This window comes from Cupressus sempervirens, chromosome 11 (genome assembly GCF_028749045.1).
Source record: "Cupressus sempervirens isolate cs-2001-9-10 chromosome 11, ASM2874904v1, whole genome shotgun sequence".
Lineage (NCBI taxonomy): Eukaryota > Viridiplantae > Streptophyta > Pinopsida > Cupressales > Cupressaceae > Cupressus > Cupressus sempervirens.
Window position 1 is genome coordinate 700,156,231 of NC_143128.1, and position 25,826 is coordinate 700,182,056.

At 33.5% G+C, this 25,826-nt stretch overlaps 1 protein-coding gene across 1 annotated transcript; it reads left to right on the forward strand.

Moving 5' to 3' along the window:
- Positions 1 to 3,830: 3,830 nt before the first annotated feature.
- On the forward strand, positions 3,831 to 5,315 carry LOC149531612 (uncharacterized). The gene is made up of 2 exons (XM_089810317.1): positions 3,831 to 4,954; positions 5,120 to 5,315. Exons 1-2 carry the CDS (start codon positions 4,147 to 4,149, stop codon positions 5,173 to 5,175), a joined length of 864 nt encoding a protein of 287 aa, XP_089666443.1. The 5' UTR covers positions 3,831 to 4,146; the 3' UTR covers positions 5,176 to 5,315.
- The last annotated feature ends 20,511 nt before the right edge of the window (positions 5,316 to 25,826 follow it).

Here is a 25,826-nt window from a genome sequence, read left to right on the forward strand (position 1 = left end):
AGCACATACAAAAATATGAAGATATGACAAAGTTATGAGATGATTTTTGGAGGCAGCTTTTAGAGAGAGTTTGGTAAATTAATTATATCTTACAACAAAGATGGAATTTTATTAAGAAAGCTTAGAGGATGGTTAGAGACATGTTTTGGATGGTGAAAACATATGTTCATTTCTATGAGGTTTGGCAAAGACTATTTAGAAGATGTTTCCAGTGAACTGACTATGGATAATATCTTTGAAGAAATGGTGTAATTATAATGTAATCTTTTAATGATGCCCTATATTGTTTTTGTAAATTGGGAAAGCTTCAAGGTTAACTCATTACTTGTATTAGGGCTTGGTATAAAAGAGAGTTTATTTCCTTGTGGATTAGAGTGTGTGTATCCAATGTGGATGGTTATTGTTTATGCCAACTTGAATGCAAATTTTTCTATGCTCAGAATAAAGATTGATGCTGATGATGTACTGTTGGCAAATGAGTTTTTATTTAGTCAGCTCAAGAACTTGGATATGCTTATTCAGAAGATTGTATAGTGAAGACTGTTTTGATACTATATGGACAATGAGTTCCTTTCAACTCCTAATAGGGTTGGCACAACTCCTAACATAGTTAGAATCTTCTAACAGAGATTTAAAATCTCTTAACATGGACTCTATTATTGATTGTATTTCATTGACTCCTAACAGGGTCTATCCTTTCAAAAGGAACTTTTATATTAGTACATCATCTTGTGGGCATCATTCGCACCAAGATTTTCCCTCTAATTAAGGGTTTCCCTAGTTAACATATCTAGTGTTATTGTGCATGGTTATCTTTATGTGGTTGTTGCATTTAGTGGTTACAGGTTTAAGATTGAATAAATATTTTAAGAGTTGTTTTAAGTACATAACTGATTCACCACCTTCCCCACCCTCTCAGTTATGTTGATGGACTTTACTTTCTAACAGGTTGTATTTGAAGACATTTATTCATTTCTTTGAAAACCATAAGGGACAACTCGGGAATCATTGAAGAACATTTATGAGAACATCATAATAACATTATTAGAGGAGTATAGAATCATTCATCATCTTTGGTGTATTGTACATTTTCTTTTTATTCTTAATTTTTGTTACAAAGTTTTTGAATTGGATCAGTCTGACAGGAAGGTTGATCAAGGAGACCATATTCATACAATTTAATAGATTTCCTAGAAATACTTATAAAGATTCCTTATTAGTTAACAAATAATTAAATAATATCCTATACAAATACCACAAATTTTAATATTACAACAAATGAAAACCTAACATTATTCACATTTTCTTTCAACTTCTAAATTTCAATTAAATTCTATTATTTGAATTTATTCTTATGTTTTTAATTTAACATTTATTACCCCTAGCTTATTATCATTAGTTAATGATAGGTTTTAGAATATGATTTGAAACCTTTTTTATATTGAAAAAATACAATTTACATAAGGGAGAATGGGAGAACTGCAAAAGAGAATCAAGAGAATATATAGTATTGAGAAACACAAATAGCAGAGAAGATGAAACAATAGCCTAAAGAAATCATAGGCAACACAAACAACAAATATATGTAAGCAATATCATATTTCCACATTCCATTAGTACTATGATAAGTTTTTGGATTTGATTGTGTCTATTGATGCTAACAAACAAACACAGTCGAATCCAAAAACTTATTGTGTTAAATATATATAAGTGCATCTATAATCACAAATAACTTTTTTCAAAGACTAGAGGAGAAACTAAAGACTTTGAAGCACACCAATTCTCTAGTTTCTAAACCTTGGACCAAATATGATTTGAAACCTTGTTTAAAAAATATAGATGTACTTAGGGTGTGGTCCCACGAGGGGGGCTTAAGCTATGTTTCTTAGGAAGCGAGTGGTCTTATGAGCAAAATTATATTTTGCTATGGGTTTATTAGAATCTTCTCCTAAAATGTAGAAGCCCCTAATTTGAAGGAAGTGGGTGAAAAATGGGTGAAATAGCCCCCTCCCCCAAGTTTAGGAATGTTTTTTGCACATCTAAATTTTAGATTTTTAATTAAAACGTACTTTTAGAGGGAATTTAAATTTTTAGCTTATTTTTAATGCATACCTTCTTTAAATTTGGGAGCTAAAATTTTCAACATAAACCATGGGACAACTAGCTTTAAAATATTACGAACAACTTCCCACATAGGAAGCCCCTTTCCATGGGACCCAGCCTTAAAATCCCAAAATATTCAACATACTAAAGAGATTGTGGAAAACTTCATGTTATTTATTACTCCTTACACCGCATTTATCTAAATTAAAGAGAATTAATTGCATAATTCAAATTAATTTAATTGAATTTATACCTTCTTTAAATTTGGGAGCTAGAATTTTGAACATAAACCATGGAACAACTAGCTTTAAAATATTCCTAACAACTTCCCACATAGAAAACCCCTTTCCATGGGACCCAGCCTTAAAATCCCAAAATATTCAACATACTAAAGAAATCGTGGAAAACTTCATGTTACTCCTTACATCTCATCATCTATCTAAATTAATGAAAATTGATTGCATAATTCAAATTAATTGGAATTAATTGCAAAATTCAATTACCCTATAGATATTCTAGGCAAGGACGTCTATCAACGAATAAAGAATCGTAGTCCCGTTTCATTAAATGGTTTGAGGGTGACTTTGGAACAGCAACATAAAAACGACAAATGAAATGCAACACTATGCTTTGTGAGGAGTTGCTTCAAATTCAGATAAAAGCAAACCGTGTGCTCCAATTTTTCGCCAAGGTTCGAAACTGTAAACAATTTTCCTGCAACTACTTCTGAATAGACAACACATGCAGGATGTAGCCATGGTACAAGAACAAATTAAACTACTTCACCAAATCTACAAGGGCTCTTTAGGTCGGTGAACATTTATGGTAAGCTGGTCTTTTCATTCCATGTGACCAGGAGCCCTTCTTCTTTCAATAGCTTCAGGTGATTTCTCACATCACATTAACAGTCCAAAAGATTTCCTACTGTTTAGGATCAGGTTTGAACCGTTGATGAACAGTGACATCTGGGTGAAGTTGACCACATGTGAGCAGATTTAAACATTTAGTCAGAAACCTCAGATTTCCGCAGCCCATGTACTAAATGAATTGGGTGCCATGCAAGATCCATCGTTATCAGGAGGGTGAAGCTAACAGTTAACCCTTTTACTTTTTAGAACCGTTTCAGATTCAAGAATCGCTTTACATGTCAGTTTAGGCAGTTTGTTAAGGGGTTTGAGAGCTGTCTGGGCTTTTCAAGGTCGTTGGTTTGCCGTTGGGCAGTGGCAAATACCCAAATGGCAAATTGTCAGGCTACAGTAGTTGGGAAATCTACCCACTAGTATATTTGGGTTATTTTTTTTCAAATATTGGTGATTTTGAGTGATCGGATTGTGTCTTTGAGAGAGGATTTTAATTCTGATTATATGACCTTCAATGCCTTGCAAAGATGAGGATCTTGAGGCCTTGAATGGGCTGATAGGATTGTGGAATTTGGATCTTTGTTTTAGCTCAAGATTAGTTTAAAATTCTGTATTGGGCATGTTCTTGACTGTATGAGTTCTTGCGGAGGGCTACAAGGATTGATGGATGTGAACTGAGAAAGGATTTTCATTGTGATTATATGACCTTTTACGGCGCTTCAATGCCTTGCAAAGATGAGGATCTTGAGGTCGTAAATGGGCTGATAGGATTGAGGAATTTGGGTTTTGTTTTAGCTCAAGCTTAATTTAAAATTCTGTATTGGGTGTGTTCTTGACTGTATGATTTCTTACGGAGGGCTACAAGGGTTGATGGATTTGAGCTGAGAAAGGATTTTCACTCTGATTATATGACCTTTTTACGGCGCTTCAATGCCTTGCAAAGATGAGGATCTTGAGTTCGTAAATGAGCTGATATGATTGTGGAACTTGGGTTTTGTTTTAGCTCAAGATTAGTTTAAAATTTTGTATTGGGCGTGTTCTTGTTTGTACGAGTTCTTACCGAGGGCTACAAGGCTTGATGGATTTGAGCTGAGAATTCGCTTTGTAAGATTGGAGAATTCGAGTCTTTGTTTTGTAGGATTGGAGAATTTGGGTGTTATTTTGGCTCAAGATTAAGAGTGCGATGAGCTCAATGAACAAGGTAGGCATTGGTTTGGGCGTTGTGTTTGGGTGTTTTCTTGTAGCACTCATGGCGAGGATTTACTTTGTGTTTTGGTGGAGAAAGCGGCTCAACTCGGCACAAGAACAGCAAAAGGAAGAACATGATGATGAGGAAGCTTATATCTGCAAAAGCCCGTCAAGAGAATTGTTGTATTTCTTGTGTTGGAGGAAACAGGGTTCCATGAGCAGCAGAGCATTGAATGCCAATGCCCCAAGTGAAGAATCTATTGAAGGTCATGATGCTCATGTTGTGTTTCCTTCCTCTCCTGAATCCTCACCAGTAGAGCCAGAGTTTGTTAGTAAGGTTTTAGGAGAAGGGATGGATGCGGAGCTCATGAGAATACATGGGCTTTTGGGGCCTCCAAGAATTCTCTTTACTATAAAGGAGGAGACGAAGGAGGACATGGAGTCTGAGGATGGAAGATCAAAGAAAAGCAAGAAAGGGTCTCGCAGCAGAAGCTTCAGTGATCTTTTGAGTCAGATGGGTTCTGAGAATGGAGGTTTTCCCATGGTTAGCAGTCCTTCTGATTCAGCACCATTCATTACCCCCTCCTCCTCACCTCCCTTCAACACCCCCTTCACAACCCCTCCTCTCACTCCTCTCCATCATTCTCCTCCTTATAAACTCAATTACAACTCTCATGCTGCTGCTGCTGCTGCTTTATCTCTTCCATCTGGATATCTCAATACCGATGAGAATTTGTCAAAGGCTGGTGCGGTGGGAATAGATGATGATGATGGTTCTTTGTGCAATTCTCCTACACTTTCAGGTGATGAGAATGCTTCTTTCATTACCATTTTTGTAAACAATGACTCCTACAAATTTAAGTCTTAACTCTCTTGAGATTTTTGTATATTCCGGTGGGTTCTGTGGGCTTATAGCTTCCATTCTGTAGGTTTACGAGACCACCTAAGATTGATGTTTTTGATTTCAGGCTGCCAACCGGGCATAGGGCCAAATCAAAACTACATCAGGTTATGGTCTTATTGATTTTTGTGTAAACTGATGAAAGTGGTGTACAAACTGTGTGGGTATTGAATCTGATTTTAGGTGGTGTTTTCTTATTCGAACTGACCAGTCTCAAACAAGATACCTGGAAATATGAATAAAAGATATCCATAGATTTTCAATATTGCTTTAGAATTGGATTCATATTTCTTCATTCATTGCCAATTTCAAGCCAAATGAGTTGCTTAATTCCAATTTGTTATGTTTTTAAAAATATTTTCAAGAGAATGGAGAGAATTATGGTTAAATTCTTTAATTACATATACCCACTTTCTGCATTAATTCATGGGGCATCTTTAGAGCTTGGATTCCAATGAATTGTTCCTGTTTTGGCATCGTAAATAAGAAAAATTTAAGGTTTGCAGACACTCTTTCAACTAATATATTGTAAATTTAAAGGTATTTAGAAAAATCTTTAAAGAAACCGTGGTGAATACTTTTGCAGGTGGTCAAGCTGTAGTTAGTTTTTGAAAATCAAGGGGGTATCTGAATTTTGATTTTAATTTAATAAGAGTTGAGCCAAACATATTTGAGCTGCATGGAGGACAGAAACATTTATGTTAAAGCAAAAAAAAACATTCTGTCATTACAAACAGGAAAAATCTTAATGGGTTCCTATCATCTTCTGAAGATATGGGCCTCTTGGCCACTTATTCCCTTTCATGGGTAGGGATATTTTGAGCACACCATAAGATATTTTGTAAACCAATATCAGCCATTTAAATTATGTGAATGTATAAAACTGGAAGAGTGTGCTTGACTATATTAAACCTTAAACCTTACATAGGAAACTCATAATTCTATGGGACACTTGATTTTGACTGTGTTTTTTTTTTCTTTTTTGGGTTGTTGTTGGTGGGATGTGAACTATTTGATCCTTCAAAAACACTTGATTGTATGATTATGTCCTGACTCTTATGACAATGAAATAAATATTCTTTCACCTGAACAGTGTTTCCTTACTAGTAAAATCAAATACAGAAAGATGGTACACTCAATAGTAAAATTCAGAGTTAAAAAAGGTGTTACAGCATTATAAACCATCATTTTGGGCTCCTCCCCCATTTTTCATAATTATGGATTGCTACTTCCAAGACATGATTTCCTCAAAAGCACCACCTGATGATGGTCTCGAAAGGTGTAATTTCCAAGACACTAATCAAATATGCACATCTACTAACAAACCTTTTTAAAAAATACATAGAAAACTCTTCATATGCCATGATAACACGGATTTACTGTTATAAAAAAATATCATGCTTTAATTATATGATGTGAAGGGTCATTATTTGACTCACGAGCATTGAAGAATAGCTGGCTTTAAGGGAATCCAAATTAGACACGTTGATGGCAAATTGCATTGGCTTGAAGACAACTTGTTAAAGAAGAAGAAAGTTTAATCAATTTGGGTTGCTTGAAAGAAACAAGGGCTCAAATGGGTCAACAGAATATAACAGATTAGTTAAGGAATAACGTGAAGAAATCAAAATAATTTAAGGAAGAATAACGTGGAGAAATTCTCTGCTGAGAATGATCTTAACATATTCAATAATGCTTAGCACTTATCTTGACTAATTGTAGGAAATTCAAGCATTGTTAGGCAAGTTGATTGACAAGAGATGCTCCTTAGGAAATTATTACTTGGCGTAAAATCTGATCTACACCCAGAAAATGTTTGCTAACCTCTATACACGCAATACTTATCTCCTCCATGTTCATTTTTATATTAGATACAGCTAGTGAAGGGTTTGTCTCTAGTAATGAATGACGTTTCCCATCTCCTGATTTCTATGCATCTATGCAATACCTAGGAAGCATCTTAGATTGTAACTATTAAGTCTCAAGTATTAATGAATACGATCAAGGTTGTTCTATTGTAATTTTCAATTCAATAATAAATATGGTCAAAGGTATATCCTAGTTGGATGTTGCCCTATTCAAAGGTTATTTATGCATATTCTCCATGCTCGTTATTGGTATGTCTCTCTAGTTGATATATGATTTTGTATAGGAAATGTATTTAAATAATAGAATAAAGATTAATTTGAAATAAATAAGAGAATTAAATAGAGCAAGGAAAGCACAGACGAAAATGAAAAATGAAAAAAATGAATCAAATATTTCAAATAAAATAACATCTTACTTTAAATCAGATATTGGCGGTTAGAATGGGAAAAAATCCAGTCCACTCTGATAGATAAAAATTAAATTCAAAGCGGTGAAATAAAATATAATCAGGGATCAGAAACTTCGGTGAAATAAAATATAATCAGGGATCAGAAACTTTTTACTAGAATCTATATAGCCTATTGGCTAATAAATTCTAAAATGTAAAACATAGCAGCCTTCCATGGGAAAAAGGATCATAACATTCAAATTAAAACCTTATTGCACAAATTCAAATTATCATACATAAATTATAAATATAGATGAATAAGATTGTATTCCTCTGAGAGATATGATTTCACCTCGCAACACACTTCCAGACATTGCAACATTTTGAGGAGGGAATATGTAATGTTTGGTTGTCAAGATCTATTCCTTCTAAATTAGGGGAAAGGAAACGAGTCAGTTGCTCCCATATTAACAGTTTAGGAATCTAAATTGTTTTGGATGCCCCTATGCTCTCTACAAAAATGTACCATACACTAAATTTAAAAAATATATCAATAATTTTTTGGAAAATTTCAACATCTCTTTTTTAATATATAGAAAACAACAACAAAAATTGTAAATAAATATAGGAGAACCAAATTGATAGTTTTTTGTTTTCAGTTTTGCCTCTTATTTCAATCAAATCATATCATATAGAAATAAGTTTTTTGCTGACCAATTATGTAATAAAATTTCCTAATTAATTATGAATCATTCAAGGCTAAATGCGAAAACAAGTTTTCTTTCTTCATGGCATCTAAGCTTAAGGGCAACCTATAAAGAGATGTCCATTGAGATTCCAATTTCATTTAGCTTACAATTTTGTAGACCATTTTGACTATAGGTTTATCCAAACCAAATTTGGCAAAAAAAATTTGATAATTATTTTTCTCTACTTTTAATTTAATTAGAAAGAGTGGAAAAACAAAAATGTTAGCTAATTTGCATTGTAATGAAAGAAATCCAAGAAAAAAGTCATCACATTTCATTAAAATTTTGAATAAGAACCCTAGCTTTCAATAAGCTTATCAATTTTTCTTTTGTTTGTCATTCAATGTAATTATTCCTAAGATCATTTATTTTCCACTTTTTAAACTTCAAGTAGAGAGAAACACAAGACCTCCCACATCATAAAAGGCTCACAATTTGCTTGGTTGTGTTGTACTCTAACTTTTCACTATAAATCCATACGTTATGAACTATAAAGTTTTTTTCTTTTTCATTTAATATTTCTAAATGCAATTGTCAACTTTTCACCTTCTTAAATATGAAATATAGTTAGTTTCATAAGATTCATAGTATTTTTAACCATTGTTGATCACTTGCAATTTCCTTAGCTTTTTTATTAATCAAACATATAATTTTGTGTTTGCAAAATTATAAATCAAGTTGCAATATTCATAAATACCTTCATCTTATTTCTAGTGTGACTTATTTGCTAAAACCCATCAACCTCATTATAGGCAATTGGCATTTTTTATTAGTAAATATATAAATAATTTTGAAACTAATTTGAGAATTGTGAAATATTTTGACTTTTTTATATTTATTAATTTCGATATTTAAATTTTAGTATTTATTTTGTTTAAAAAAAAGTGTATTTGAACCAATCAATTGTGAAATAATGAAATAGTTTTTAACTTTGATAATCACTACATTTTCTTTTGTAAATCATAATGTATTGGTTTTAAAATTCATTGTTTGAATTTTGATATTCACATCTCTTTTGGATAGATAATATTTGCATTTTTTAATATGTACTTGAGATTTTTTTTTTTTGTAGAGGTCAAATATTTTCTTTTGCAAAATTGTTTCAAATTAGGCATACATTAATATTTTATTTTTATTTTGTATATCTACCTTTTTTAGCATTTTAAAAAAAAATCTTTGACAATTTTTTCAGTACATTGGTATCATATTCACTTTGTGAAGAGTGTAATAGCTTCAATTAGAACTTGGTGGCAAGTATGTTTTAACCTATAGTGTGAAGTGTGTTTAATTCACTTTTTGTATGTTTCTAGTTTGACTTATTGAACTTGGCTTTTAAACTAAAAGAGAGGTAAAAAATTTATTGAATACCAAAGAGATCATAACAACAGAAGAAACAAAGGGAACTACAGAGCTTTATCTTGGTCCACAAGTTGAACCAACATCTAAGATAAATCAATGGGAAGCATCCTATGATCAATAATATTTCAAACCGACCCTTGCTTAGAGGCCCATTTAGCTAGACAATCAGCCACACCATTCCACTCATGAGGGATATGCATAAAAGACACAAAATCCAGAGAATTGCATAACTGAATGATCTCCTAAATAACTAGAGCCAAATGCCAATCCACATGCACAAGGTTCCTTCTATTCAATAAATTCACAACCACTTGCGAGTCAGTCTTATAGATAATTCTTTTCCAGCCATGTTGACAACACTATTCCACTACAACCAAGATAGCTAGGGCTTCCATGAGGTTATTAGTATGATAACCCTTGTATATAGAAAACAAAAACTAATATTACCAGAACTATCACGTCCAACTCCCCCAATACCAGTCGGACCAAGATTTCTCCAAGAAGAACCATCAGTGTTAATTTTAAGAATGCTTGCCTCAGGAGGAGACCAATGTCCCTCACGATTAACACACTGAGAGTGTTGCTTGGCTCTATTCCCAAAGCAGGTGTGGGGAACCGAAGGAGTGAAGCCCTGAAGAGGAAAGGAGAGGCGAGAGTAAATACCAACATCTCTAGGATCCAAACCTCCACAAATATCACATTTAGCTAGGAGTGTTTCATGAATAGAATTAACAATTTTGCCCCACAGGTGTTTGATCTCAAATTGTAGATCATGAAAGATCCTCCTATTCCTCTCAAGCCAAACATGCCATAAAATAAGGGAGGAGCCGATAGTCCAAGCAACCTAAAGAAAAGAAGTCTTGGAAGGGGAATGGCCCAAACAGTCTTAGAATTCAGATAGAGAGGAGACATGCCAACACGTACATCCCCACACACTCCACTAGAAGTGCCAAAACTATTTGGCAAAGGGGCACTAGAAAAAAAGGTGAGATACAGTCTCTTCACTATTGCGGCAGAAAACACAAATAGAAGGCCCTTGGAAGCCTCGCTTGCAGAGATTATCCCAAGTAAGACAACGATTGTAAACCAAAATCCATAGGAAAAAGTTACTCTTAGGCCATGAAAAAGTATTCCAAACTTTCTTCCACCAAAAGACCTCCACCTCACCAAAAAGTTGCTTCATCAACATCCGAAAGAAACAAAATACTTGCCAAAAGAACTATTTTTTATGAAACATGTCTATATTTAGTATGTTTGATAAAATATGTATGCATGTTTGATTAAATTTTTATATTTATTTCTATATGTTTAAACTATGAAATGAATTTATATTTTATGAAATATGTTGTAACTTTAAAACTATTTATTTTTAGCTTTTTCCCTATGTTTAAAGTTGACTTTTAGTTGACTTTGTGTTTTGTTTTAACTATCTTGTATGGTCTATGTTTTAACTTTTTCATGTTAGCAAAGTCCATGTGTTCAATTTTTATGCGGCAATGGCAATTTCATACTATATGATGCTGTATTTCAAGTTCATTGTGTTTGAATTTCTTTTATGTGCAATATGTTTTAAACTTAAATATTTACTTTTTATTTGTGGGAGTTAATTTTCTATTTATTTGTTTGTGTGCCTGATTTAAATAAATATTTACATTTATTTAAGCTTTTTTGTGACTTTTTATTATTATATTGTGTTTAAATTTGGAAGGAGTGTATGACTTTTTTTAATTTGAAAAATGTGCATGCCAATGTGCATAGTTTTTACTTTTTTAATTCAATAATTTCATATTATGTTCAAATAATATCTCTTATTTCAATTATTGTGTATTTTTAAAAAATAATTTTAATATTCTATGTAAGTTGGATTAAATATATGTAGTTATTTATTTGTATTTATGTTTATAAATGTGTTTAAATATTTATAAATATGTATAAATAACTATAAATGTATATTATTTTTAAATATTTATAAATATTCATAAATTTGTATAATAATATTTTTTTAAATATTAATAAATGTGTATAAATGTCTATAAATATTAATACACATTAATAAATATGTATAATGGTATATAAATGTGTATAAAGGTGTATAAAATGTGTATAAATATTTATAAATATTTATAAACGTGTACAAATATTTATAAATATGCAAATATCTATAAATGTGAATAAATATGTGTAATATGTATAAATATTTATAAATATATATAAATAAATATTATAAGTTTATTTTATAGTGATGACAATATCTCAAGTTTATTTTAGTGATGACAATATCACAAGTTTATATTTTATATGATAATATTGTAAGTTTATTTTTTTAGTGATGACAATATACATCTTTACTTTTTCGTGATGACAATATCACAAGTGTATTAATGACAATATTGTACCCAAAAAAAATTCTCTTGATAACAATATTGCTAGTTTATATGTTTATGATAATAGCATACGGTTATTTTTTAGTGATGATAATATTAAATGTTTATTTCAATAATGGGTGATTGCAGTATCACAAGTTTATTTTTTTAATGACATCGATAATATTGCAAGTTTATTTTTTAATATGACAATATTGTAAGTTTGTTGTTTTAGTGATGACAATATACAACTTCATTTTTTAGTGATGACAATATCACAGATTAGCATTTTTAAAACAATATCACAAGTCCATTTTTAAGTAATGATAGTATTGTTAAAAAAAAGTTTATTGATAACAATATTGCATGTGTTCCTAGATTAACTCATATTTTAGCTATGATTTTGAGGCAAGGTTTGAAAACCCATTATAGAATTTTATAGAAAGATCTGTATACTTTCTATCTTCCTGGGTGCTTGCATAATGTTTATTAATTTATTGTATTGATTTTTGGATAAAGAATTTATTGCATTGATTAATAAAGGAAAATAAAATAAAAGAATATTTTAAATAAAAAGTTCTTTAAGTGTGAGTGAAAGGATAAAATAATAAAAGTTTATTTTAAGGAAAGGCCTTTGCATTTTCAAAAACTAGAAACCCTAGGTAGAGTTCAACTCTTTATTAAGATATTCAAGCTCATTTCTACTAGACACAGGGTTTGGGGAGCAAAATTTAGAATTGGATCAAAAAATTTGTTAAAAGTTTCAAAGAGTTTGAATTGCATGCATTCATGGATTGCCTTAGATTTTAGTTGTCATTTTGAGGTAGGGTTTGAAAACCCATTATATAATTTTATAGAAAGATCTATCTACTTTGTATCTTCTTGGGTACTTGCGTAATGCTTATTAATTTATTGTATTGATTTTTGGATAAAGAATTATATTGTAGATTTTGAAAAACTAAACTTATTAATAATAAAAACTTGACTGAGGAAAATTGTAGAAAAATCTTGAAAATTTATTATGATTATCTTATTTTAAAATATTTATAATATAAGAAACATTCAATTATAGAAAATTGGAAGAAAATAACAAATTGAATAACAAAGATTTCAATTTTAAATTTGTCATTAGAACTATGTGATTATCATGAATTTTCTAAATAAAGATAAATATTCTTCTTAACTATAAAATAATTTAGTTGTAAAATTTATTGAAAAAAAATAGAAGATTAATTCAGAAGAAAACATGTTGTAACTAAACTTATACATGTATGTGAAAACAAATTTACTAAAGATAGAAACTAAGTATAGTATGGTTGCATGATTTGAGAGATTAAAGGTATGCAAAAAAATTAATTGTAAGTTTATTTTTATTTTATAAAAATATAATTTAGTTTTTGAATTTATTTATTAAAAAATAAATCAATTATTAATTGCAATTTTTTTTTTTTTAAAATAAAAATTTAAAAGAGAAATATTATTTATTTATTAAAATAATCTTTGAATGAAAATCTATAGTGGCTCTGCTCTAATTATATGCGAAAATGCTGAACAATTTTTAGCTTGTGAAATATTCACGAAGGAAATCTTGGCAAAAGAGAAGGAATGGGTTTTCTAGTGGCCAAGGGATGAATTGGCAGAATCCCTTTACACCCAACACCCAGATATAGCAACAGAAGGATTCCCAATCTGCTTATGATAAAAGATTTGCAGTAAACACTGGTAAAAGATTTGAAGTTTTAAACTTTGACGCAGAAATGCCTCATAGCCAGCAATGGATCAGAGGGCATGAAGGTTGAAAGATAATAAATTCTGCACAGGACTCCGCTTTGATGATCCCTATCACTCACATAGAGATAATCAAGAACCCTAATCATTAGATCTTCACTATAGAACACTTAGATAACCAAATTTGCATCTTCAATTTAACAAGATATGCTCATTCGGTGAATTTCAAATCTTCGCCCTCTTTTTCGGATCCATCTCACCTGACCACACCTCAGGTTAGAAGGATATCCACTAGGTCAGTTTCTTTAGGCTCTTACATTCCCTTGCACCGCAAAAGCAATAACCAATCCCCTCCCCTCAACCCTAGTCCACCTCTTAGGTCATCCCTACACAAATTGCTGAATGAATGTGTCAGAATTTCAAGCAAAGAAGTCGAAGCCTCCTGGTATAAATGTCTCAAGAGAGGAATCTTTGCTATATGGAATGGACCAAGGAAAGAGCTCCCTCTATTACTCGACTGGTTGGAGGAGAATTGCAAGGATCAAGTAAGTATCTCCTCCTTCTCAGACAACACTCTCTTTTTACAATGCTCCGATGAATCCATTAAAAAAGAGTTTCTCTTAGTTTCTAAATATTTTTTCAATGGTCATTGTGTTAAATTTATAGATTGTTCTCATAATTTTAATAGAGAACAAGTAGAATGCTTTTTGCCCTCCTAGTTTGTTCTGTTGTCTCTCCCTCTACAGCTTTGTCATGAAGATATCATTAAATCTATAGGGTCTATGGTAGGAGAGGTTAGAGGTATAGATGCATCTTTCTATTGCTGTAATAATGTTAAAGTATTGATCAATGTCAGTTTAAATCATCCTACTAAATTTAAGAAAAAATTATAACCAGTAAAGCAACTTATGATATTAATTTTTAGTTATACAAAGGGAAGATAGTGGATATGTTAAGATTTGATGATCTTCATAAAATCATGCCCAAAATCCTCCCCCTTACCTCAGATCTTAGAAGCAAATTTCCTTGGATGAGAGCAATGAAAAAAAAAGATTTAGAGCATTGGAAGACCAAACCTCTCCAACAAACCTTCAATCTCAGGATGATCAGAATGAGAGGAGGAAATTTGAAGACATAAATATGGTTTCACCAAGGAAAAGAAGACTTAAATTGATTATAGTTTCTAATCCAAAAGAGCATGTAGAGATGAATTCGGATGGAACACCCTCAAAGAGGAAGAAAGGAAATAAGAAAAAGGATGTAGATAAACAAGGTAAGAAGGCAAGAAAAAACAAGGTCGATAAACTTGATTCCTCACCAAAGCAGCAAACAAACAGTGATAAAGAAAATAATGCCTCAAAGGAGAGTGTATCAACTTCAACAAGAACCATAGGTAAAAATATAGAGCAAGAAAAAGTGAATTATAATGCTATTTCAGAACATGAAGAAGGATGCATTGAAATGGGAGATTGAATAGGAAGGAATCATTTGGAAACAGGTACTAAAAAGGGCCCTTCAACATAGGTGAATTTGAAGGAGTCCAACAAGAACAAAGGAAATTACAAACAAGGAAAGTCACAATTAAAAGCTTCAGATCTAACAGATGTCCATGATTTACTTAAGTAGAAAATGATCTTCTTTTTTCCTCACCCAAGGTTAGAATGAAAGAACTATCTTCAGGGGGAGGTAATCAAGCTTCTTAAGAGCTAGCAATTGGAATTAACCCTGAGGCAGAGTCCTCTACTCTGATGAACAAAGATGTCAAAAGTACTTCTAAATTCTGGCAGACACCTGATGAACAAACCACTTTGCCTTTCACTCCAAGTGAGGACTAGCCAAAAAATCAGTCTAAGGACAAAAATTCAGAAGGATCCATTGTCAAAGAGTTTCAGCACTTTCTAAATAGAGATCTAAATTCTTTTCTAGAGGCAGGAGTGTCAGAGTTTAATAATGACAATCTTGAGCAATTAGCAGAGGAACTCATATAGGTCTTTGATTTTGACAACATAGACAGTAGCACTACCTCTCAAAAAGAGATGTTGGTACAAAAAATTATCAAATTGGGAAGAGAAGATTACATGGATGAGGATCTTTGAAAGGGATATATTAAAGATTGAGATCGAGGATGGTTTAATGAAGCAGAAGAAATAGATTGGGAACAAGACAAAAATAAGTCAAGAGGAGGGCAGGAAAAGCAAGGGAAATTTGACAGAATTAGATCATGAAAATTTGGAGAAGGATGGCCTCGGGGATAAGATATGTAGAGAATTAGAAATTGAAGAGTTTGAAAGAATAGAAGATTGCATCTCGACAATAGTACAAGATTCAGGTGTCTATCAACAAGAACTCGGATTACAAATGAATCAGGAAGGTTTGATCTCTCCAATTTATGGTAAGCCTAAAGGTAAAAGGGGTAGGAAATCATTGAAGGAGCTATGAGAGTCTAAAGGACTAGCCAGGGAATAGAGGAAAATTGATGAGCTTCTAAATACAGGGAAGGGGAAGTGCCTTCCCAAGGCACCATGAGGATTACAACTTGGAATGCTAGTGGACTAAATGCCCCTAGCAAAAAAAGGTTAATCAAACAATAACTAAAGAGCTTTAATTCAGAAATAATTTTAATACAAGAAATAAAATTAAACAAGTTAGAAGGTGCTAAATTAAATAAATCATTAGGTCTTTGGGATTCAGTCTTCCTAGAGGCAATAGGAGCCTCTGGTGGTTTAGGAGTCATTTGGAACTCGAAGAAAGTAGATTTGAAATATCTAGTGAATAGTAGTAATTGGATGTGTGTTAATGTTCAAAGTTTAAAATCAAACACAAAATTTATTCTCATTAATTTGTATGGTCCTAACAGCATAACAGGGAAAAAAGTTGTTTGGGATGAATTAAGTACAGTGCTATTAGAATACAAAGACAGTTTGATTATTTTAGGAGGTGATTTCAACACCATTGTAAGTTTGGATGAAAAAGTAGGAGGTTCACAACATCTTACACTCTCATCTATAGATTTCAAATTATGGATTGATAAACATTGTCTGTTAGAAATTCCATCAAATAATGGTATATATACATGGAATAACAAAAGAAAGGAAAATGCTTATATTTTGAAAAAGTTGGACATATTTTTTATAGTAGGTAATCTCACTACTTATAACAAGAATTTCCAGTCCTCTATCCTGCCTTATGTAGGATCAAACCATTTCCTTGTATGTATGGAGATATCTGAACCATCTAAACCCCCTAGAAACCCCTTCAAGTGTGAAAAGAATTGGTTTCAAGATCCAAAATTTCTTGAACTCATTAGGACATGGTGGACTCAAGCGAGTTTTAATGGGTCTAAAATGTTCGTCTTTATCATGAAGCTCAAACTGTTGAAAGAAGACATCTTAAGATGGAATAGTGAGTACTTCAACAATATTTTCAAAGAAAAGCTGGAAATTGAAGAAAAACTTAAAAATCTGAATCGGGAAATTATAAGATACAGTATGAATTATGAGAACAATATTTTAGAAAAAGATCTTCTCTCGAAATAAGAAGATATCCTCTCTAAAGAGGAGACCTTTTGGAGACAAAAATCAAGGGAGAAATGGTTGGATGAAGGAGATTGCAACACAAAGTTTTTCCATAATTCTACTATTCATAACCAATCATCAAAGAAAATCACTAGCATTATGACTCCGCTGGGACTGCGTACAGAGAATCCCCAAGAAATAGCAAACACACTAGTTTCACATTTTAAAAGTTTACTCAACAATTATGAAGGTTCAAATAGGGAGGCCCAGTCCCGAATGCTTAAATTTATTCTTAAATTGGTTACATCGGAAGACAACAAAAATCTAAAGAGACCAATAACTTTGGACGAGGTTCAGAATGTGGTCTTTAGTATGAGCCCAGAAAAATCTCCTGGGCCTGATGGTTTTCAAGCTTTCTTCTTCCAAAAATGTTGGGACATTTTAGGGGAAGACTTATGGAGAGCGATTGAAGCATCGCGGAATGGTGATTCCTTGCTGGCAGAAATTAACTATTCCTTCCTCACCTTGATCCCTAAGAAGGATGGGCCGGAACATCCTAGTGATTTTCATCCTATAGCCTTGTGTAATACCATCTATAAAATTTTCTCAAAAATTTTGGCTAATAGGCTCAAGGGACTCATGCCAAAATTGATCTCAGAAGAATAGATAGGTTTTGTTCCTGGGAGATCTATCTTGGATGGCATTCTGATAATTCAGGAAACCATTCACTCTACTTCCATAGATAAGGAAGCATGCATGTTTATGAAGCTAGATATACAGAAGGCATATGATATGGTTGATTGGTGTTTTCTTTGAAAAATCTTAGAAGCTTTCAACTTCTCACATCAATGGGTTAATCTTATCTTCAAATTTATCTCCACCCCTAAGATTTATGTTCTTATAAATAGGATGCCTAAAGGCTTCTTTGAAATTTCCAAGGGTATTAGACAGGGAGATCCCCTATCTCCATCTCTTTTCATTCTAATGGCTAAAGCTTTTGGTAGTCTCCGATGCTTATCTGAAATGAAAGATCTCCAAAATTTTGGTTACTAGAAATCTCCCTAACATAACCCACCAACAGTACGCAGATGACACCATTCTCCCTAGCAAGAGCTCTGTTTGAGAGGCTTTGGGTTTCAAAAACATTTTACAATCTTACATTGATGTTTCTTGTAGTGCCTACCCTCATTCACATCTTTTCTAGACTTATTGTAGCTATTATTATCAGACTATGTAAACTAGTTTTATGATTGATGGTTTAGTGGTGTTGTTTTGACACTATCAGATATTATGATATGGATTTAGTTGATATATGAAGAGATCATTTAGACTTTACATTTCATGTATGTATGATGATCATTACATTGTTTTTAGTTATTAATGATGATTAGTTAGATGGTTTATTATCTCATGTGTTTTATTATGGTTACTTACCCCATACTTGCATGTGTATGGTGTGTGTGTTTTCTTATTGTATGGCGTTTCTGATGTGGTTAAGGAAGGGAGTCGTATTCACTTGCTTAGTCAGGATCTACACGATGCACCACTTCCTGCCATTGTCTGTTTAGCTTAGCATTATATATTGTATGTACATGCATGGTTTTTCTCCAGGTTGCAAGTACCGGGTATCGACTTCCCTGAATTGCTAGGATGAGCGTACCCTATTATACTATCTCAATGATAAGAGAAGGGAGATAAATTCTCAAGTCCAAATCCCAAACCTAAAAACCATTTGTCCTAGTGAGTTAGGACAAGTATCAAAGTTGAATACCCACCGAATGTGTCGGATGACATATTTCGTGATTTTTAACCCTTTAGATTTATTTTGTATGATTTGTTCTATGATGGGTTTTCATATTTTATCTTGGAGGTCTATGGTGAATTTTCCATTAATTAAGTCTTAATAAATAGATTTAATTAATAAATTATTTATTTGAGAAAATTAATAAAATATCACGATCTTTGATATTTTGATTGTAATTAATTAAATGTGAATTATTGGGGAAAAGGAATTAAATAAAAGAAAACTAGAAATTAAAATTTATAATAATTATAAAATAATAATTATAAAATAATAATAAAGTAATAAATAAAATAATAATAATGAAAGTTATAAAAGTTATAATGAAAGTTATAAAATTTAAATAGAAATTATTTAAAAGTAAATTGGAGTTATAATCTTGCATGGGAATTAACATGTGTCAACAACACAGGGGTTAGTGCATCAATTAAGCACAAGGTGTCTACAATTCTATGACTCATCAAAAAGAATTGGAAAAGACCCATGCTTAGTTGGTGACACCTTTTAGTGGTTTCAAGAAGCATTCCAAAGGTTTCTTGAGAGCTCTTCATATTCAGGCATTCATAGAAGCTTAGAGGGAGAGCGTTTTGGAGTGCAATTTTGGAGCATTGGAGGACTCGAGAACTCTGAAGAAGGGAGGAGCTTGCTCCATGGATTTTTTTGAGGAAGAGCGATTTAGCATCAGAATTCGGGTAGATTCTTGTGATTTTACTTATGCTATTTTTGCATCATGCATTCCTTGTCTTCTTCGTGTCTTCCATATGTCTTCTGAGGAATTTCTTATGCAATTCTCAATATGGTAGCTAATTTTATTTGAGAATTCTATATGCTTAGACCTGGAATGAACACGGGGCTCGGGTTTAAATTTGTAGCCAAAACCATCAGATGATTTAATGGATAAAATTTGAGATCAAAAGATTATAGAAAAATTCTGAGAATTGGAATTTTGTGTATATATATGTTCATATTTTTAAATCTGCATATATATATATATATATATAGACACACACACACACACACACACACACACACACACACACACACACACACTACGTTTCACCGCAAGCAAATGTTGCATCGCGGATTACATTGGAGGGGTGCATTTTAATAAAACACAACTTTAATATATATATATATATATATATATATATATATATATATATATATATATATATATATATATATATATATATATATGATAAATTTTGAATGGACGGGGGGAAATATATTTCCTCACCCCCGTCGCCGGCCACATTAATACGGATTGTGGCCGCAGAGTACCTGCAGTCTGTAGTGTACCCTGCGACCCACAGGTTTTATATATTGTATCGGCGGTGATTATTATATCACCGTTGGTTTGAAATTACAAAAGTTTGATTTTATTTGCAGTGATATCTTATATGATATTTAATTATGAATTTCGATTTCATTTGCATTGTTATTAGATATTAAATATTATTATGTATATATATATATATGTATATATAATTATTTATAAATGATTATTATAAAGTTCTAAATTAATGGATCACTCTTTTAATGATTAAAATATTGCTATTGAGCTTGTCAATTATGAAGAGATAATAATAATTAATTTAATTAAACTCAGTTTAATTAAGATTAATTATTAGAATATATAATCGAAGTTTTTGATTCATTGAGAATGTCAATTTTCAAACAATATCATATAAATCAATTAGAAAATTGAGTCTAATGGAGAAACTTTTATCTATCAAACATACACATGGGTTAGGTAAAATGTGAAACTTCTCCACTTGATATTTATTTGGGAAAATGTAAACTGAGACTATTTAATTCAAATTTGAAAACTTAGCAAAACCAAAACATATGTTTACATTGTGTATTCTTATGCTATTGTTTTGGGTTTTGGGTTGACTAGTGTTGACCAGTTTAGGACGTCTACCAGAGGCTTGGGGTTTATGTGATTGTGATGTCATGATGATGTTTTAATCTCAATCTTTATAAACCCAACCATGGTTATGTGATGGAATGCTTTATGTATTGGATGTGAATACTGATTGTTATAGTTGAGATTCTTATGTATGAGACACTTGACTTAACCATTATTTTTGGTCATCGATCAGTTATCCTTGGTTATTTTCTAGTCGCCATGATGGGACTGTAATGCGGATTTATTCTTGATGATGTCATGTGGTGACATGTTTGACTCAACCATTTTTGGAGTCTTTGATCAGTATGATTGAGATATATTTTAGTTATTGAGAACCGTTGGATACTTTGATTATCAGTGATACTTCAGTTGCCAATAGAGAGCTGTTGTGGTCATGATTTTCTATGGATGCTTGCTCATGGAGATTTGATGCTTTTATGCATATTAGAAGATTTTATTTTGGATTATCTTTTGTGATTTTGAGATTTATGATTCCATGAGCATTAGGGTAGGATATCTGCATGTAGTGACAAGAAGTGGCTTGCAATGGGGGCCGGGACCCTAAGAGGCTACCAGGGTAACTCATTGTAAGTTGGATTAATAAGTGATAACATTCACACCTAATACTAACTGAATGAACCTAAAAAGATAAGAGGTTTTGTTCTTGCCCATGCCTTGAGTGCTTGTATAGGCTAGGATGGGAGTAGTGAGAATGCATGGTTGCGACCTTGCATTCCATAGTATGCCTCATCAATATGAGAGGATACTAGTGGCCGCATGAGATCTGTATGGACCCGTGGAGTTTAGCTAACTGCCAGGGTAACTTGTACGAGATAAATGCGATGACACTTTCTCGCTTGCATAGTAGGTTCCTACATGTCATTGTGTGCCTCTAGGAAGTAGATGTCAGTTTTGTAATTGGAACCTTTGAGTTAGTATACTTTTAGGATTCCTGGACTATAGAGATTTGTGCTATGTGTTATGGATAGCCTGTTTGGGACTTGAGATTATCTCCTTAGCACGGTGGGAGTGGACCACTTAGGTACCACGCGGTTGAGTGGTAGTGTATTTTCCACTCTTATCATTTGAGATTCATTGAGGCATCGTGGCTGATGCATCCTTCATGATGGCGGATATGTATCCTTTTTCATTGATGATTAGCATATGCTAGATGATGTTATCTTATGCTTATATTTGCATGTTAGATTACTTTCTACATATGATGTTGTATATGTTAGGAGTGACATTCCTACTATGTTACTACCGGTGATATCTTCAGTGATTTGGGATGTTATGCATGGAGGGATGGCTAGGGCCCACGATGGTCTAATGATGCTATTAACAGTTGGGAGGAACCATGTACTTAGTTTATTTTGTTTGATCTTTATGATGGATGTATATGTCTTCTATGATGATGTATCATGTGATTATCTTTACTTTGATGTATCACGGATTAGAATAGGATGATGTACCTTATTCTACATATGTATATTCTTTGAGCTTGTCATACCCTGTGACATGTACAGAGGATGATTGAGCATTTGGAAATGTAATTTCATGTGGTTGTTGTACTAGATGGATTCATGTATGTAATTCAACGTTAAGGGATCTTAAAGAATGTAATCGGTTATGTAAGTTATGTTTACTTTCAGATGGACATTGCTATTGCTTCCGTTATCAAGTACAAGTTATATGTGGTATTTACTTTCATGTTGTTTTAAAAAAAAAAAAATGTGTTACCAAACTTAGTGAAATTCTAGGTTAATTTTTTGGATCCCTTGGCGGGGCATTACATTTGGTATCAGAGAGTGAGTTTCTACATTGGGAGCTCTGGGTATTTTGGAACAACTAGAACTGTGAACTATTAAGTGTATCTCTTCAACTTGAAACTAGGTGAACTGAAATAGAACCTGAACTATTACTTGAATATTTTTCATACTTCAACACTTAGTTTTCAAAACTGGAGATTTTACTTAAACCTAAACATAGAATTGAACTTAGTCTATTGCAAACATGTGTCTTTTGATTGTAATAGTACCTTGTTCTGTTGTAAGATGGTTTCTGGGACTAGGTCTTCTGTTAGAGGCCGTGGTAGAGGCCATGGTCATGGCAGAGCTATCAGTGCCCATGAGTCTGCCCATGAGGGATCGACTCGTGTAGAGAGCAGGGAAGAGCACTCTAGTAGGCAGCAAGAAGAGAGCCATAGAGAGGACCAAGCTGAGTCTGAAGAGGTTGGTTTGAGACAGATGATGCAGACTATTTTAGAATGTCTACCTCCTATTCAAGAACAACCTAAAGTGCGTCAGACAGAACAAGAGCATAGACCCAGATCTAGAAGTCCTCGAAAGGATCGCCAGAGGTCCATTGTGCCCACTCAGATGAAGGATCTTTCAAGATCCAAGGTCAAGCCTTTCAATGGGCAAGGTTTTGGTTATGTGGCCGAGCAGTGGCTGATTTCCCTCGATAAGATTTTTGCCATGCAGGATTTTGACAGCAATGTTAAGGCAAGATTTGAGATCACTAATTTAGAAAATTTTGGGGCCACTTGGTGGACGATTGAGGAGAAGAAGCTGGGAATCGATATGAGCAGTGTCACGTGGGAACTATTCTTAGAGAGTTTTCATGAACGATTCCTACTAGAGGAATGGAAACTACAAAGGGCTGATGAGTTTCATAATCTCAAGCAGTACACTATGTCAGTGACCGAGTATGAGCATAAGTTTTATGAGCTTATGCCTTTTTCAGGGTTCAATGAAAATTCAGCTCAGTTGACACAACACTTTATTAGGGGTTTGAATAACCGTTATTGAGGGTGTCAAGGTATTTGAGCCAAAAACTCTCAAGGATGCAGTACATCGAGCAATCCTTGTTGAGCAAAGTGGCAACCTTGGTCAAGGTGGTTTTTTTGGAGCACTAGTAGCATCAGGATCTAAAGGCAACTTCAATTCAGGTGGTAACAAGAAGCCTTTCTTTTCTAAGGGAAAATAGTATCAGCAGCAGTCTCAGCAGACGCAATAGCAGAAGGGATCAAATTCTCAGGCTCAAGGTGGTGGCAAAGGTTCTAACTTTAAGAACAACCGCAATGCTCAATGCAATAAACAGAGTCAGTCCAATCAGCCAACTCAGAGTAGCCAAACTTTTGTAAGCAAGAACAGTCGCCAGCAATCTAATGTACCACCTATGGGAAGAGGATCTGGCAGGAATACAGAATGTTTTTCATGTGTTCAGATTGGACATTATGCAGCTCAGTGTCCACAGTGACCACCTCAGTTTTCATGACCTAGGCCTACAGCTTCAGAACCCACAGTTGGTGATGCAAGGAGAGCTCATAAAGTTTTTGTAGCAGTTGATCAGCATCAAGCAGATCATCAGGGAATAGTGGTTGAGACCACAGGTGCTATTCGAGGTATATCTCTTTCAGTATTGTTTGATTTAGGAGCTACAGATTCATTTATTTCACCATCTATAGTTTCTAAGTGTAAGCTGGATGCGGTGAAGCAAGATCATGGTTGGCAAGTGGAACTAGCCTTAGGGATTAAGGTCTCCACGAATTCTGTAGTTCATAAGTGTGGGCTTAGCTTAGGGAGCTTTGATACGGCAGTGGATCTTCGAGTCATACCCCTTGGTTCCTATGATGTGGTTCTAGGCATGGACTGGCTTGGATCTCATAGAGCCAATATAGATTGTAGGAAGAAGATTATTTTGTGCCAAGATGACCAAGGGAATGATGTGAAGATAGTTGGGATACCGAGGCCTATATCTCTGTGGATGATTTTTGCTATGCAATTGAAGCGAAGTTTCCATAAGGGATGTTAGATATTTGCTGTTATGGTAAATGATCTTGATGAGGAAGATCCTGCGAGGAAGACTTTAGATCACCCAATTTTACAGGAGTATGCAGATGTCTTTCCAAGTGAGAGTCCAGGCATGCCTCCGAAGAGGGACATTGATTTTAGCATTGATCTAATTCCTGGAGTGGAGCCTATCTCTAAAGCTCCTTATCGTATGACTACTTAGGAACTGGGTGAGCTATGTCTTCAGCTAGAGGAACTTCTGGCCAAAGGGAGCATTCAACCTAGTGTATCACCATGGGGAGCTTCAGTGCTCTTTGTGAAGAAGAAAGACAATTCTTTGTGCCTTTGTATTGATTATAGATAGTTGAACAAGGTGACTATTAAGAACAGGTATCCTTTTCCTAGGATTGATGACTTATTTGATCAAATCAAGGGAGCTACAATATTCTCCAAGATTGACCTTAAGTTAGGATACCACCAGCTTCGTATTAAGGAAGCAGACATTCACAAAACCACTTTTCGAACTCGCTATGGGCATTATGAGTTCACAGTGGTACCTTTTGGATTGACTAACGCTCCATCGGTGTTCATGAGTTTGATGAATGGTGTTTTTTGATCATATCTTGATAGGTTTGTTCTCATGTTTCTTGATGACATATTGATATTTTCTAAGACTCAGAAGGAGCATGAAGAACACTTGCAGTTGGTATTGCAGTGTTTGAGAGGCAATCAGCTTTACGCCAATGTCGCTAAGTGTGAATTCTTCAAATTGAAGATTCAATATTTAGGGCATGTTATCTCAGGTGATGGTATTTCAGTGGATCCTGCAAAGATTCAGGCGATAATAGATTGGCTTACCCCGACTAATGTGCCAAAGATTCATAGTTTCATGGGTTTAGCTGGTTATTATCGCAGATTTGTCTAGAACTTCTCTAGGATATCACATCCTATCACTTCTCTTCAGAGGAAAGGTAAGAAGTTTGTGTAGACGGATAAATGTGAGGAAGCATTTCAGAGGCTCAAGGAGCTTTTGACTAGTGCACCGATTTTAGCTGTACCTAATCCAGAAGGTGATTTCATGGTGTGTACAGATGCTTCTCTTGAAGGAATTGGAGCAATGTTGATGCAGAATGGATGGGTGATTGCGTATGAATCATGCAAGCTCAAGGATCATGAGTTAAATTACCCTACACATGATCTTGAGTTAGCAACAGTAGTTCATGCTTTTACAAGGTGGAGACATTTCTTGTTGGGGCACAGATTTGAGCTACATAGTGATCATCGTAGTCTTCAGTA